This window comes from Anomaloglossus baeobatrachus, chromosome 5, assembly GCF_048569485.1.
Source record: "Anomaloglossus baeobatrachus isolate aAnoBae1 chromosome 5, aAnoBae1.hap1, whole genome shotgun sequence".
Lineage (NCBI taxonomy): Eukaryota > Metazoa > Chordata > Amphibia > Anura > Aromobatidae > Anomaloglossus > Anomaloglossus baeobatrachus.
Window position 1 is genome coordinate 567,605,791 of NC_134357.1, and position 16,996 is coordinate 567,622,786.

The 16,996-nt window shown below is 44.4% G+C and overlaps 1 protein-coding gene across 1 annotated transcript in view; it reads right to left on the minus strand.

The window, feature by feature from the left end:
• The window catches only part of LOC142313046 (uncharacterized), a 66,589-nt gene extending 54,175 nt beyond the window's left edge, over nucleotides 1-12,414 (minus strand). Inside the window, exons 1-5 of the mRNA XM_075352032.1 lie at nucleotides 12,340-12,414; nucleotides 12,031-12,210; nucleotides 11,826-11,949; nucleotides 11,645-11,742; nucleotides 11,473-11,563 (exon numbers count right to left, since the gene is read on the minus strand). Coding sequence (XP_075208147.1) covers nucleotides 11,473-11,563; nucleotides 11,645-11,742; nucleotides 11,826-11,949; nucleotides 12,031-12,210; nucleotides 12,340-12,396 — 550 coding nt within the window. The 5' untranslated portion in view covers nucleotides 12,397-12,414. The remainder of the gene's footprint in view (nucleotides 1-11,472; nucleotides 11,564-11,644; nucleotides 11,743-11,825; nucleotides 11,950-12,030; nucleotides 12,211-12,339) is intronic.
• Between the last annotated feature and the right edge of the window lie 4,582 nt (nucleotides 12,415-16,996).

The window sequence follows — 16,996 nt, forward strand, 5'->3', positions numbered from 1 at the left end:
GTAACTCGTCTGTGCACAATTGAAAGAGGGAAGGGGTTGTAACAGTGTGTTATCCTAGTTATCCTTCATGGACTCTAATGTCAGGCTTACAGTAGGCTTCATTGTCCTGAATATGGTGGTGGGGATGTGCGTCTTTGTTCCTCTCTGCAGGGGGCTTCCCCAATACACATCTTTTCAGACTGGGCTTCTGGAACTTTCTGCATACTTTAAAGAGTTACATGTAACAAATGTTTAAGGGGAATGGGATGTGATCACCTCTCCTAAACTATAGAAAGGTCCCAGGAAAGGTCAAAGAGTAAGCACATGCTATGGTGCTATGACGTGGAGGGGAGAGGATTTGTTGCTGCAGCCAGGTCCTGGTACCCATGAATTGACTATTGAGATTGGAGCTAGATACATGTACTACGGTTGTAGTATCCATTGGCTAGATGTGAGGAACTATCCTAAGAACTATGGTTACTCTGAGACAGTTTATGGAAGAAATAAAAATTGTTCATCGTTAATCTGCTTAAGTGATTAATACAACCCACAACCTCGGATCTTCACATCTGTCATCAGTCTTTTCTAGTAAAATACTCAGCGGACTATCATAAAGGGAGTGGGAACAAGGCTGTAAGTGGACAAAAGACAAAAAAAGATTTGCAATTTTCGATGAAAGCTGAGGATTGTGTTTCCTGATGGAACTTTTAACTAAACAGTGAACTCCTGCCTGAATACCACCTATGTGCAGAGATCACTCCCGTCTAGGATTAGTTTGCTAGACAATATACAATATAAATAGCAAAAAATGGTCATAATACATCAAGGAGCCTCCTCTTCAAGAGATCAATCAAACAAATAGAAAAATTCTGTGCGAAATTCTGTGTGAAATTGAAATAGTAATGTTTATTAATGAAAATGTTAAAATATTACAAGAATTTAAAAAGAGATACAACAGATGAAAAAAAAAGGATAATGCAGCATATAGGGCAAAATTACATACAGTGATGATACCTGAAACAGTTAATTGGTGCTACGAAAATATGTATATATAAATATATATCTCTATTTCCCCTTTAGTCAATGTATTTAAACCAAATCATATTAGCAATAAATATAAAGTGATTCCGTGCAAAAAATTAATAGCATACACATAAACCCATTGCAAATAATTATGATAAAAATAACAATGGGCGATAAATGTAGTCAAATAATGGGGTTATAGAGCAATGAAAAATAAACCACCTCAGTATTACCCACGCATAATATTGCACAAATGACCCAAAAGCCTAAAGATAGGAAAAAATGTCTGTCTATAAAGGGAGATGAAACTCCGTACTATGAAATGCCGTGCTATGCGTGTTCCCGACCGCCGTCATAGAAGACCGCTATCGGCAAAATGTTACTCCAAATTAAAGGCAAAGATCTCATTACCTGGGTCACAAAGTGATTCGTGCCGCTGTCCTCTCACCCCGACGTACGTTTCGCTACTCCCTACTGCTTCAATATTTTCATTAATAAACATTACTATTTTAATTGGATTTTTTTGTTCTTTGTGTCGTGAAAAATTTTGCACGGAATTTTTCTATTTGTTTGAATAATATACAATATGTAGATCCAATTCCTATTTTCATGGTCTTGAGCAATAATCTAAATGAGCATGGAGGAACTCATTCCAAAAATAGTTGCCTACGAGGATTCGTCCAATAATTTCTCCTCATGTGGCAAAAGAGATCAGCAATATTATAAAAGGCTCTGACTTATGGATTCTTTTCAAATGGCTTGTATCTGATCATTTTGTCTCTGATTTAATAATTACGAGGAAAGCTTTGTAAATTCTAGAAGCTGCAAATAAAAAAAAAAAAAAATGAAGTCTAAAGGCCCTCACAGTCCCCTGATCTGAACATCATTGAAAATCTGTGGCTAAACCTCAAAAGAGCAGAGCAGAGGAAGACTTTTCCAAGAACTCTTGACTGGCTACAGAAAGCATTCAGCAGCTGTGATACTTGCCAAAGGCTGTCACAAGGAGTTTTGCATAAACTTCGCCTACTGTCATGGTGGCATCAAGCTTTGTTCAGATTGCAGATTCTGACATGCCACAAAATGGTTTTTATGGTGTCTGGGATCAACACAGGCAGACTTGGGTGTCGACCTGCTGTTTTCCCATTTCATAGGCAGGCTAGCAAGAGTGAATCTCTGCTGGTCTGCTTGCTCCTTTGATCACATGCTGTAGGGAGGCCTATCACATCTGCTTCCATCCTATTTATGCTGGTGGAATCCTTACACCCATGCCAGCTATATTTTGTCTTTGTTGGTCCGTGAGGTGTGGTGTCTCAGACGTTCTAGTGAAAGTTGTGCTAATTGCTTGGAGCGGTTGTGGAGTTTACCCCTGTTGTTTTGTAGCTTTCTTCCTGCTTTTGTTTTTCCTCCTGAATCTCTTATTGTCTTAACCTTTGTGTGTGCGTGTGGTGTGAGTTTTAGTTTTCCCCTGTCTGTCTTTATTTGTGGATTTCATCTCACTCCTTTCCTTTCCCTCCCTGGGGAGAGGGGTAATCCGTTCAGGACTGGTCAGGAGCAGGGCCAGGAAGGAGACTTAGGTATCTCTACCATTAGGAGTATCCCTGAGGTTAGGGATGGCATAGGGCCACCAAACTTGAAGTAAAGCTTAGGAGTCACGGTTCCCCACTAACCCAGAGTCATCATGTCAAAGAGTGTTTCTAGGTACTAACCATGCAGGGTGCCTAAACATTTGCATTGACCCATTTTCATTTTTTGTTCATTTTAAAACATAAAACATTGAAAATTGTATTTTAGATAATTTCATCTTCAACTTGATTAACTGTTCACAAATACAATAATTTTGACCAGGGGTCCAAAAAGTTTTGCATGCAGCTGTAGGTGTTATTTATTTTAACCCTTTATTACTATAGCCAGGTTTTAACTCTCCTGATAGAGCTCCAAAGACTTGTCATTATATTTCGGATTAACTATGATTCTGAGAATAGTTTTTCATGACACATTGTACTTTGTTAGTGACACATTTAGCTTGGTATGATTTGCATTTATGAAAATATCTGAAATTTACCAAAAATTGTGATCAGCAACTTTCAAACTGTGAATTTTTTATGCATTTAAAAAAGATTATAGGAGTCACAATAGTTAAAAACAAACATGCATTTTCTCTATGTGTACTTCACACGGGAATCACATTTTCAGATCTTTTATTTCATTAGGATGTTAGAAGGCTTAAAATTTTAATCAGCAATTTTTCATTTATCAAGTCAATTTAAAAACTTATATTTGAGGACCTATTGTCACGCATGGCATAGATGATGTCCATATTTAATACGTGATACACACGATCAGACAAACGAGCGTCTGATGTACTACCAAAAAACACCACAAAAAGGGGGAAATACGATACACGATAAAATGGAGGTCCCTGCCGCTGGGGAGAGGGGTGAGGGTGCACCTCCTGCACTCAGCTCAAGCTGACTCCTGAGCGTCCCTATACAGGTTCTTTCAACCTGTCGTCGAGCAAGATATTTGGGTCCCTCTAATGGCCCTAAACTCACCTTGTCTAGTGAGTAGGCCGACTAGTATACTAGACTCGCCACTAAACTAATAAACATGGAGAGAAAACAAAAATAGACGGGGGAATAAACAGGATACAAAACACCAAACTTCACCGTGGAAGACGGACTCTAATGTAGCAGGTGGATGGGCACAGGACAAAACCTCAGCTGGCCAAAGTAGAAATGATTTTAACAGCAATAAGGTCTGCTGGGAAAGCGCTAATATTTAACCTAAATGGGTGTGAACCCAAAGCAGAAACAGCTGAGCTGATTGCTCAGAGCTGCTGGCAACAAAATCTGAAATTAACTCAAGAGATGCCTAAGGAAAGGAAGCCTCATTTAAATGAGTCAAGATGGAGATGGGAGGCTCCAGTACTAAGGCCGTCACTAGTCTCAAAACAGCAGGGAGACAACATGACTCCTATTGACTTTTGAAGTAGGGGGCTTATATTTTGGAACCCCCTCCAAAAGTATTTTCAAAACTGCACACCCTCAAAGTATTCAAAACTGGATTCAGGAAGTTTGTTAGTAGAGATGAGTGAAGCTTTCAAACTTCAGTTCACCTAGCCTTGCCAAACAAACCCTATGTCACTGAACCTTTTCGAGCCTCATTGGATTCAATGGGAGGCCAAACCTAAGGTAGAGAAAACACTTTTAGGGGGATCAAAAAGCTTCCAAAACTGCAAAAATACATTTTACAGTGCAGACCCACTGTTTTGGCATAGCCATTAGCTTCCTAGACTATTGACATTAGAAATATAGAGGTGGATGAGAGACAGGTATAGGGCTGCTGCTCCCATACCCCTGCCAGTACAGACAAGACACAACCTGTAAACCCATCTTGGAGTCTTGATATTTAAAATCATTTCAGGCAGACAGCAGGGCCGTGGCATTGATTGCCCCCCTCCCCCCATTTCTCCATAATGTCTTTGCACATTAGTGAGCTATGGTTCATGCAACACACAGGATGTGGCCTGGCATTTCCATTTTAAAAACTAAAAGGTGCATGAGTAACAGGATTAGGCACAGACTAAAAATAGTCGAATGCCGCAAGATAGATGCGTGGGACTGGCCCAGTAACAAAGCCTGAACCAGCATTTCTACCTTCACAAGAGACAGCAAGCTGACAGACAGGTGTAGGGCTCCCAGCCAATTGGCATTACACTATCGCCTAGTCTGCAGTCTGGGATTTCGGTGGTAAAGTCATTGAACATTTATGACTTGTTCATCTTTATGAAAGTTAGGCGGTCTACACTTTCAGGGGACAGACGGATGCACTAATCTGTCAATACACCGCCAGCAGCACTGAAGACACATTCTCAGAGAATGCTGTTTGCCAGGCAAGCCAAAACCTTCAAGGCATGACTGGTGAGCTCAGGCCACTCTTCTATTTTTGGAGACCAAAATGCAAAAGGGCCCAAGACCCCCCCCCCCCTTTATTGAGCTGTAGATACTCCTGCACCATCCTCTCCAGTCATTCACTACACTGTGTGCAGAATTATTAGGCAAGTTGTATTTTAGAGGATTTTTTTTTATTATTGATCAACAACTGTGTTCCCCATCAACCCAAAAGACTCATAAAGATCAAAGCTTAATATTTTTAGATGTTGGAGTGGTTTTTTTTTTTAGATTTGGCTATGTTAGGAGGATATCTGTTTGTGCAGGAAACTATTACTATGCAGAAATATTAGGGAACTTAGTAAAAACCAAATATATTCCCATCTCGTTTATTTTCACCAGGTAAACCAATATAAAACTGTACAAAATTTAGAAATAAAACATTTCTGACATGCAAAAATCAAAACCCAAAAAAATTAGTGACCAATATAGCCACCTTTCTTTATGACACTCAACAGACTACCATCCATAGATTGTTAGTTGCTTGATCTGTTTACTATCAACATTGTGTGCAGCAGCCACCACAGCCTTCCAGACACTGTTCCGAGAGGTGTACTGTTTTCCCTCCCTGTAGATCTTATATTTTATGAAGGACCACAGGTTCTCTATGGGGTTCAGATCAGGTGAACAAGGCGGCTATGTCATTAATTTTTTCATCTTTTAGACCTTTACTGGCCAGCCATGCTGTAGAGTAGTTGAATGCATGTGATGGAGCATTGTCCTGCACCACTGCTTGAAGAAGTTGTCTTCCAGAAACTGACAGTAGGTCTGGGAGTTGAGCTTCACTCCATCCTCAACCTGAAAAGGTCCCACAAGTTCATCTTTGATGATACTAGCCCATACCAGTATTCCACCTCCACCTTGTTGGTGTCTAAGTCGGAGTGCAGCTCTTTGCCCTTTACTGATCCCGCCATATTTCTTGGCCCAGTCTTGACGTTTTATCTTATGTTTCTTGTTCAAAGGTGCTTGTTTTTCAGCCTTCCTTACCTTGGCCATGTCCCTGAGTATGGCAGACTTTGTGCTTTTTGATACTCCAGTAACGTTGCAGCTCTGAAATATGGCCAAACTGGTGGCAAATGGCATCTTGGCAGCTTCACACTTGATTTTCCTTAATTCATGGGCAGATATTTTGCGCCTTTTTTGCCCAACACGCTTCTTGTGACCCTGTTGGTTATTTGCCATGAAACGCTTGATTGTTTGGTGATCACACTTCAAAAGTTTGGCAATTCCAAGACTGCTGCATCTCTCTGCAAGACATCTCACAATTTTGGACTTTACAGAGCCCGTGACATCTCTCTTCTGACCCATTTTGCCAAAGGAAAGAAAGTTGCCAAATAATTAAGCACACCTTATATAGGGTGTTGATGTCATTACACCACACCCCTCCTCATTACAGAGATACACATCACCTGATTTACTTACCGTATTTTTCGCTTTATAAGATGCACTTTTGTTCCCCCAAATTTTGGGGGAAAGTAGGGGGTGCGTCTTATAAGCCGAATATACGGGGGGGGGGGTGTATGTATATACATACACATTATATATATATATATATATATATATACTGCAGGGTCCGCTCTGGAGCGGTGCTGGGGGCAGGTGAAAGCTGCGGGTGGCAGCGTTAGAACTCCAGCTCCCGCTCATATAATATGCACAGCTGCTGTCCATCAGCGTGGTGCTGAAACCGCATCGCGCTGATGGGCTGGGGCAGCGGGGCATATTATATCTGCCTGTGCTACCTTTGATCGCACATGATCCCCCCTGTGTTAGATATGTCCCCCATACTGCTGCCCATAGTAAAATAAAAAAAGCTTTACTTACCTCCAGCGCTGATCTCCCGGTCTCCTGCTTCTGCTGTCTGTGATCAGGCACACAGAGATGATATCACTCTGCCGTGCCGATCACATGACCGGCAGCAAGAACCAGGAAGTGGAGGAAGCCGGAGCTCAACTGCGAGGAGGGACAGCGCTGAGAAGGTAAGGAAAGAGTGTTTTATTTTATTATGGGCAGCAGTATGGGGGGCATATCTAACACAGGGGAGGTGTGCCATCTATAGTGGCCATGGGCAGCAGTATGGGGGCGATATCAAACACAGGGGAGATGTACCATCTATAGTAGCCATGGGCAGCAGTATGGGGGCCATATCAAACACAGTGGAGATGTGCCATCTATAGTGGCCATGGGCAGCAGTATGGGGGCCATATCAAACACAGGGGAGATGTGCCATCTATAGTGGCCATGGGAAGCAGTATAGGGGCCATATCAAACACAGGGGAGGTGTGCGATCTATAGGGGGGGGCAGCACAGGGGGACGTGTCCCAGCACAAGGGGGCTATATTCAATATAAGAGGGCCATATCCAGATAAAGGGGGGCTAATTTTAGGATGGGGGGCAATGAGGGACATATACCCTATATGATTTGTTAGACGGACACTGGCATTATAAGATGGACCCCATTTAACATTAAAAAAAAAAATTCTCTCTTCCTTCACCAAATTTGGGGGTGCGTCTTATAATCAGGTGCATCTTATAAAGCGAAAAATACGGTAATTGGTAGTGGTCTCTCAAGCCTATACAGCTTGGAGTAGGACAACATGTATAAAAAGTATCATGTGATCAAAATACTCATTTGCCTAATAATTCTGCACACAGTGTATGTGTCAGACTTCTACGCTGTTATGCTGGTGCATGCGCTGGTCTAAAAAATGTGTGCCAAACCTCACAGAAATTGTTTCTGCCACTTGAACTGTTGCTAATGTTTCTGTGTTGATGACACAACATTTCCATGGTTGGAATTCTAGAACTGCGATGCACACTGTGTGCCTCACTGCTGTCCTGTGGAAAACTACTGTCAAGATGGTCTGCAAGCTTGTATCGATACTCCAGCATGCACGTGTTCCTTTCCGGGGGGGAAGCTTCTTGCTAAATTTACACTTGTACTGTGTATCTAACAGAGTGGCAACCCAGTACTCAGCACTATTTGTAATCCTTACAATACGGATATCATGTTCCATATAGTGCAGCAAGGCACTCATGTGTCGGACGCTTCCATGAGGTCCAAGTCCTTGTTGTGTTGGTGGCGGGGTAACGCTTAAGCTTGCCTCCTCCATCCCCTCCTACCAACCACGGACAAGAGATGGGATCAATATCAACTTCATCTCCTCAGTTTACTGTGCCCATCACCTTTTCCTTCTCTATTTGTTCCTCAGCTCCTGCACCTTCACTACTACTTTGTCTGTTACCATGAATCCGCCTCGATCGATGGACTCCTCCTGCCTCAGTGATGAATGTCTAGATTTTACAGGAAATGGTATCCCTTCCTCATCCTCCTCTTCGTCTGGGACCACCAGTTCCTCCCGCAGACTATTCAAAGTGTGCCCCAACATGTACATGAGCGGAATAGTGATGCTGATGACAGCATCGTGAGCGCTAACCATCTTTGTAGCCATTTAAAAAATGTGCAGGAGGGAGCAGAGATCCTTTATCTGTGCCCACTCCGCAATCGTGATTTACCCCACATCCGGACTGCGATGATCAAAGCTATGCCTCGTCATATACCCCGAGAAGAAGAATGTTAGTATAAATGCTGCACTGCCGTAGTCAGAGAAACATCCAGGAGTAGGTCAATGCTGATTTATTACTCTACGTGTTTAGGAGAGAAGCCTCTCCTTCAGGAAAATGACATATTTCCTCAAGGAGAAGGTTCTCTCAAAAACGCGTAGTGAAATAAATTACCATTGCCCTACTCCTGGATGTTTCTCTGACTACGACAGCATGAAATTTATACCCATTCTTTTTCTCCTGATGTTTGCTGTTATACAGGTGGGGCTGCTGCAGCCATTCTTGTGGTTTCCTTCAGTTGGTTGTGACTCATACAACCTACCAATGTAAGCCTTTACAACATTTCTCCTTAATTATCCTCAGATAAGACTCCAGATTGCGCTTTTTTCCCTTCAACCTACTGCAAGGCTATGCTTCATGGCATAGTGCACCAGGGCTTTCTGCTGCTGCCACAGTCGCTGCAATATGTGCAGAGTGGAATTTCACCGTGTCTGCACATCGCATATCAACCGGTTAACCGGTAGGCAGAAAGACGTTTGTAGCGTTGCAAGTCGATTATCCGCAGGGTGCGAATGACGGAACTGAGCACACAGCGACTGGGCATTCTGCAGCAGCACATCTAGGACAGGATAGTGGGCTAGAAATTTCTGTACAACCAGGTTGAGGATGTGAGCTATGTAAGGCACATGTGTGATGCCACGCAGATGTAGGGCCCCCAACAGGTGTGCACTGTTATCGCACATGGCCTTCCCTGGCTCCAGTTTCAGTGGAGAGAGCCATTGATAAAATGCAGCCCGGATAGCAGTCAACACCTCTGCAGCTGTGTGACTGCATTCTCCAATGCATTTTAATTTCAGCAGTGCCTGATTGTGTTGAGCCCTGGCTGAGCTGTTTGGAGGATATTCTCTGCACTCTTGGAACACGTTACATTAAGGGAGAGGTTGAGCGTGCAGGTAGAGGCCCTAGAGGAGGTGGAGGAAGCAGAAGCAGTGGAGGAAGTGGTAGATCCAAGAGTTTGCCCGCAAACCATTGGGATTTCAAGACTTGGGAAGCAGCTCCTTCCCCGCAGCCACCAAAGTAACCCAGTGCTCAGACAGTGAGATGTAATGCCCCTGGCCATGCTTGCTCGTCCAGGTGTCAGCAGTGAAATGTACCCTGGAAGACACAGAGTCTTTAAAGGAAAAGGTAATGTCTGTGATATAATGGTCTAACACAGGCAGAGCTTTATTAGAGATGAAATGGCAACTGGGCAATTGGTACAGGGGGACTGCAACCATCAGGTTTCGGAAACAGTCTGTATCCATCAGGCAGAAAGGCAACATTTCCGTGGCCAACAGTTTAGACATGCTGAAGTTCAAGGTCTTCGCTTTGGCATGTGTGGAAGGAAATGATCTTTTACGTGACCAAAACTGCGGGACTGAGTTCTGGCTGCTGTGCTGAGAGAGGGTGGAGTAAGCTGTACATGACCGACCGGTGGACTGTGAGGGAGATATAGGCGGAGATGTAATACTGGATTGAGAAACGTGGTGTACTCGATGTGTCACATAGGTCAAAAACACCAGGCATAGACACTTCCGTAACAGCTTACAGGCTCTCACTCACCCCCATTGTAGCGGGTAAACAAATGGAGGTTCTGCGGTAGGAGACCTATGCGAGGATAGTTTTGACGGTTACGCAGGATGAGGAAGAAGCAGCAGACACGGTTGATTTGTCGGCCGGTGGCTGGGTAGATCCGGAAGTGCGCATTTTTGCACAGTAAGATTCCCACAGTAATGCATGTTGGTTATGTGCCGGTTCATGCATGTAGTAATCAAATTACTTAAATTTTTGTCTCTACTGAGTCATTGTTTACAACATTGACAGATAATGAAAGTTGGGTCATCCTTTGCAGTCTCAAAAAAGGCACAGACTAGGAAACCATTCCTGCGGACTGCAGACCGGCGACTGCTGCTGTCCACGTCTTCCTCCTCATCTGCTGAGCTACACAGCTGCATGCCTCTGGGTTCACACCGTGTTGTCTACAACTGCATAGTCAAGCTTTATGTTGTCCCACTCCTCGTCTTCTTGACCTGACATCACAGAACAGTATGCGTGTGCCTCAGGTATCCGAGTCTCATCATCATTACCTCCACCACCAAGGGTTAATGTCAGTTGACAAGGGTCGGGATCTTACTTGGACCCTACTTTGTCCGGGCCAGGATCCAACTGACAAAGATTTTGGGCATTAGTGCAGATGCTTTCCTCCTCCCGGGTCTGGGAATCTTTGGAGCAGACCTCTGATGCCCATGGCATAGAATGTGTGAACAGCTCTGCAGACTCACCAATGTGTGGTTCCCCACAGTCAGTTTGCCGGTTAGAGATTTGTGACATGGGGGGAAAACAAGTGTAATTGGGGTGGCACCTCTGAGGAATGAAGTGTGTGTGATGTTGAGGTGCAGGAAGAGGAGGAGAGGCCACTTGATGCAATGCTTGCCAGCCACTCTAGCACATGCTGTTTATCACCCTCATTGCGAAGTTGAAGCGATGCGCGGTTACCATTGAAATCTAGTGCAATAGGCTGTCCAGTAGCAAAAGTTATTCTCATTTCTCTTGGGATAGGATGAGCTGGCATTTGCTAAAGAGCTTTGACTAACATTAGAACGTCCCACATGTACACCTCCAACACCCTGCCTATTCCCCTTTCCACCACAACCTCGTCATGATTTATCATTCATGGTTAATGTACCCTTCCCCTTTCAAATAGATGTTTTTGAAACCTCACAGCCACACCTCTCTTTCATCACGTGTTCAATACTATTTCCCTGTGTAATTTCTGATTATTACACATCACTAAATTAATGGATATCTGTGGTTTGGTTTCTTTGCATGTGTGGGTTGGATGAGAAATGCATGTTAACAGCACCCTTAGAAATATATTTACTTAGAAAGTTGGTGATGTGTTCAATACATTACTGCTCACCTGGGTGATTATCTGTAGGAATGTCCTCTTTACACCGCTCATCACCCCTCACATATGTCTCTGTAATATTAATATGGGTCAGATCTTCACCCTGAAACAAATAATGTAAAAGTCACAGACAGATGGAGAAGTCATATCTATGATCAGCTCATGATACCTTCTCTCCATCTACCTGATGATCCTGAAGAGCATCGGGATCTTCTTCTGTACAGTCCTGTGCGAAAAGAGGATGTGAACATCTCTCTGGTGTTGTCCTATTACTGTATATAACTGGAGGAGACACATACAGTGATTTAATTAATTCATTACATACAGATAATTATAGGCCGTGTGTATTTAGTCCTGTCTATTACCTGGTGATGTGAGGGCTTGGGGATCCTCCATCATGACGTCCTTGTACAGATCTTTGTGTCCTTCTAAATACTCCCACTCCTCCATGGAGAAATAGACGGTGACGTCCTGACACCTTATAGGAACCTGACACATACAATGATACTGTCACCCCCGATCCCTTCATAGCGTTACTGTATAATGTCCCAGCATTCCCAGCAGTGTCACCTCTCCAGTCAGCAGCTCAATCATCTTGTAGGTGAGTTCTAGGATCTTCTGCTCATTGATGTCCTCATGTATCGGGGGGTGAGGTGGAGGTCCCGTGATTGGGCTCAGGGGTCTTCCCCATCCCTCAGACACAGGGGCCTGACAGCGCTCACTAGAGGTCTTCTTCACTACTGTGTAATCCTGGTTATGGAGAGACACAGTAAGAAATCTCACTCCAGACATTTCCAGAGTCCTCACCTCTCCAGTTCTGTCCATCTGTTATTCCCATAGATAAGAATGATGTAATGTGACGTCATCAGAATCTCTCACCTCTCCAGTAAGTCGGAAGAGGATCTCTAGGGTGAGGTGTAATATCCTCTCCGCCATCTTGATCCTGTCCCTATACATCCTTGACATGTGAGGAAAAAACTATATAAATTATTATTGTCTGATATTGTAGGACCCTAGATACAAAAAAGATAGGCCAATGTAAACATACAAAATACTACATAAAATATACAATTGCAATATGTGGCAATAAAAAGTAATAATGGGGTGGAGCACTTAATAAATCAAGAGCTCAGAGAATTCCTCTCTCCCATCAGTTGGTATTACAATACATTTATATTAACATAAGGAACTCAGGTTGGAAACATCAACAATCTAATAGAGCAACAATAGCAATTATAGTGTTCAATTTGTAGACATAATATAATTTTAGAATTAAGACATTTTTTAACTCTAGTTTCTATACCCATTTTTGGCTAGTTAAAAAAAACTGCTTTTTCTTTTCTGTAAGGTATGCGTGCACTCTTCAGTCTAAACTTCCCACAGTACTAAGAACACTGTTTCAAGATTTAACCCCTGACAAAGCTAGAAGGTGAAACTAGTCTTGTATTATATAGCTAGTCTCTATTGGGATCCTGATATGCTAATAAAGTAACCTATCAATTGTGCAATGAATGAGGATATTTGTCAAGTATAGTTTAGGCTGCTTTCACACATCCGGCTTGAGCTCTGCGGCTCAATCCGGCTGTGCAAGCTATGCAACGGATGCGGTGAAAACACCGCATCCTTTGCATAAGTTTTTCCCTTGCGGCCCGTCCGGTTTTTGCCGCTTGCGGCATGCTACTGAGCATGCGCAGTGGCAAAAACCGCATGCGGCGGCCGGATGCGGTTTTTGCCGTATCGCGCCGCATCCGGCCGCCATAGGCATGCATTGAAAAATGTGCCGCATCAGCCGAATGCGGTGCAATGCGTTTTTTTTTTTGCCGCACGAAAAAACGTGCTAGGCAACATTCCATCCGGCCGCCGCATCGGCTAAATCTGCCGCATGCGGCAAAAACCGGATGGAACGCAAGGCCATGCGGCACAATGTGGCACTAATTAAAATCTATGCAGAAAAAACGCAACCGGCAGCAAAAAAAAACGGTTGCGATTTTCCTGCAAAGTGCGGGAGTGTGCCGCATTGCAGAAACCGGAGGTGTGAAAGCAGCCTTACTTGGTGCCTTCCACTTCCTTCCCACTGTCTACTTTGATGTCAGGACTCTGGTTTTTCTGTTTATCCTTTTTGCCCTTTTCCAAGATGGTGTCCCCTGCTTCATTATTCTCCATGTGTTCTCTTGCCTTTATAATCCCAGTCCAGCCTCCAGTCCTGTGCTTGAGTATTCTGCCCGGTTTCCTACTCCTACTGGCATCTCAAGTTACTTCAGCAAATCCTGATTGAAACTCCTGTTGCTGCTCTTCAGAGGTTCTGCTCACCTGCTGCTGATGCCTAGCCCTGCTGTGGTTCTAGCCTGACCTGCCTTGCTGTCACGTAAGCTGGCTTACTTAATTAACTGCTCTGCATTTGTTTTCTGAACATTGTATACTGCTCGGCATCTCGCTTCGGACTTTCAGAGACTTTCTTATGGAGCTTCAAAGACTGCATTGCTAAATCACATTATCCTGTGAGGTTTTCAAGAGACTTTCCTTAAGGGCTGCCTCTCACTTGCGAGTTTTCCGCAGTAGAGCGATGCGAGAAAAACTTGCATTGGAATCGGACACATGTTAGTGAATGATTCAGCTCGCATTTGCGATTTTTTTTTTTTCTTAGTCCAAATCGGACTGAGAAAAAAAATCGCAGCATGCTGCCTTTTTGCGAGTTTCTACTGCGAGCCTCTCCAATGTAAGTCTATGGGAGCTTATAAAAAAAATCGGATGTCACGGGACGGCACTCACACCATCCTAGTGACCTGAGATTTTCTAAATACATTTCTCGCATGTTTCCTAAAACACTGGAAACGAGTGGTCTCACAATGTCTGTCAATCACTATTCTCTGTCAGTCGGTCTCTCCCTCTCGGTCTCTATTCTCTCTGTGTCGGTCCGTCACTATCTCTGTCCCTCTCTCACAGTCTGTCAGTCATTTTCCCCTCCTCTCTCATACTCACCGTTCCCCGATCCCCGGCGCGGCGCTGCACGGCATTCACACTGCTGCGGCGGCTTTTACTATTTTGAAAAAGCCGGCCGCTCATTAAACAATCTCGTATTCCCTGCTTTCCCCGCCCACAGGCGCCTATGATTGGTTGCAGTGAGACACGCCCCCACGCTGAGTGACAGGTGTCTCACTGCAACCAATCACAACAGCCGGTGGGCGGGTCTATACTGTGCAGTGAAATAAATAATTAAATAATTAAAAAAACCGGCATGCGGTCCCCCCAATTTTAATACCAGCCAGATAAAGCCATACGGCTGAAGGCTGGTATTCTCAGGATGGGGAGCTCCACGTTATGGGGAGCCCCCCAGCCTAACAATATCAGTCAGCAGCCGCCCAGAATTGCCACATACATTAGATGTGACAGTTCTGGGACTGTACCCGGCTCTTCCCGATTTGCCCTGGTGCGTTGGCAAATCAGGGTAATAAGGAGTTAATGGCATTACATAGCTGCCACTAAATCCTAGATTAATTATCTCAGGTGTCTCCACGAGATACCTTCCATTATTAATCTGTACGTTACAGTAAATAAACACACACACACACACCTGAAAAAAAATCATTTATTAGAAATAAGAAAAACACTAAAATTCCCTGGTTCACCAATTTAATAAGCCACAAAAAGCCCTCCATGTCCGGCGTAATCCAGGATGGTCCAGCGTCGCTTCCAGCTCTGCTGCATGAAGGTGACCGGAGCTGCAGAAGACACCGCCGCTCCTGACAGCTCCATGCAGCAACTGAGGTGAGTAGCGCGATCAGCTGAGCTGTCACTGAGGTGAGTAGCGCGATCAGCTGTAGCCAGCGGTGGCCGCGATTAACCTCAGTGACAGCTCAGCTGATACTCGCAACTATATGATAGACTTTTCCCCTGTTACGCTATTTGTGCTTACTATAGGAACTATCCCCTCTCTATAAATATGGTCTTCAATGTGTCGATTCATTTTCCTCCAGACATGGAGAGCATTTCTTTGAAACTATAATGAAGCACTATGCACTTTATAGCATTTATTCTACAACAGGGTAACTTCTCATTCTCCGTTGGTCTTTAACCCCATTACGACCGCGTTACGTTTTAAAACGGCACCAAAAAAGGGTACTTATTCCTTTCTGCCGTTTTAAAACGGCGGGCAGAAATAAGTGCATAGCGCCCCCCAGCGTCAGAAAATCTCCGGGGTTTCAGCTACCGGGGGTAGCTGAGACCCTGGAGATCATGATTCGGGCCGGTTTTTCTGGTCCCCAGTCACGTGATGACCGGTATACACCGTATACCGATCATCAAGTTATAGTAAATGACCGCGCCGGTAAAAAATTATTTATCTCCCATCTGGCATGATCAAACATGCCAGATGGGAGATAAATCTTTTTCCTGGTTCCCTCCGGTCCCCTCGGTATCCCCAAAGTGCCCCCCCCGACCCCCAACCCCCTCCCAAAAATCCAAGATGGCCGCGCGCACCGGCGAGCACAGCAGCGCGCCGGCCGCATTTACACTTTTCTTATGGTTTCTGTCGTATGTGCCATAACACATGCGACAGAAACCTGCTCCCCAGGCCCTGCCGGGTCCCCCCCTATCCCACCCTGGTGTTCCCCGGTGTCATACATACCTGTCGGAGCGCTGATCCCCCGCGGCCCCCTCCTCCGGCTCCTTCACAGCAGACGCTGACACACGTGCAGAGCGCAGCTGTCAGCTTCCTGTGTTCAGAGACGCTGGCTGCTGCTGCTGCACGGAGTCTGCAGCTGTGACCCGGGGAGAGTGAGTGCAGATTCTTTGCACTCACTCTCCTCAAATGGAGGGTCTGCAATACTAGAAAATGGGGGATACGTTCCCTGAACGTGTCCCCCATATTCTAGAAGGTCCAGAGTCGACGTGGGACGTCCAAATGGATTACAGCGGATTTTTTTTTTCTTTTCAATAAATTGGTCAATCAGGGAATTTTTTGGGGAGTGTTTTTTCAAATAAATTTTTTTTTGTTGTCAATTTTTTTTTTTATTACTGTCAATTAGTTATGTCGGGTATCTGATAGACGCCGGGACATAACTAATTGCTGGGCTTGATGCCAGGTGACCTTACACACCTGGTATCAACCCCATTTATTACCCCGTTTGCCAACGCACCAGGGCGCGGGATAAGCTGTGGCGAAGCGCCAGAATTGGCGCATCTAATGGATGCGCCACTTCTGGGGCGGCTGCGGCCTGCTATTTTTAGGCTGGGAAGAGTCCAATAACCATGGCTCTTCCCATCCTGAGAATACCAGACCCCAGCTGTCAGCTTCACCTTGGCTGGTGATCTAATTTGGGGGGACCCCACGTTTGTTTTGTTTTTTTTAATTATTTATTTATAAATAATTTAAAAAAAAAACAGCTTGGGGAGCCCTCCAAATTGATCACCAGACAAGATGAAGCTGTCAGCTGTGGTTTGCAGGCTACAGCTGTCTGCTTTACCCTAGCTGGCTATCAAAAATAGGGGGGACCCCATGTCATTTATTTTAATTCTTTTTTTTTTTTTTTTTTGGGCT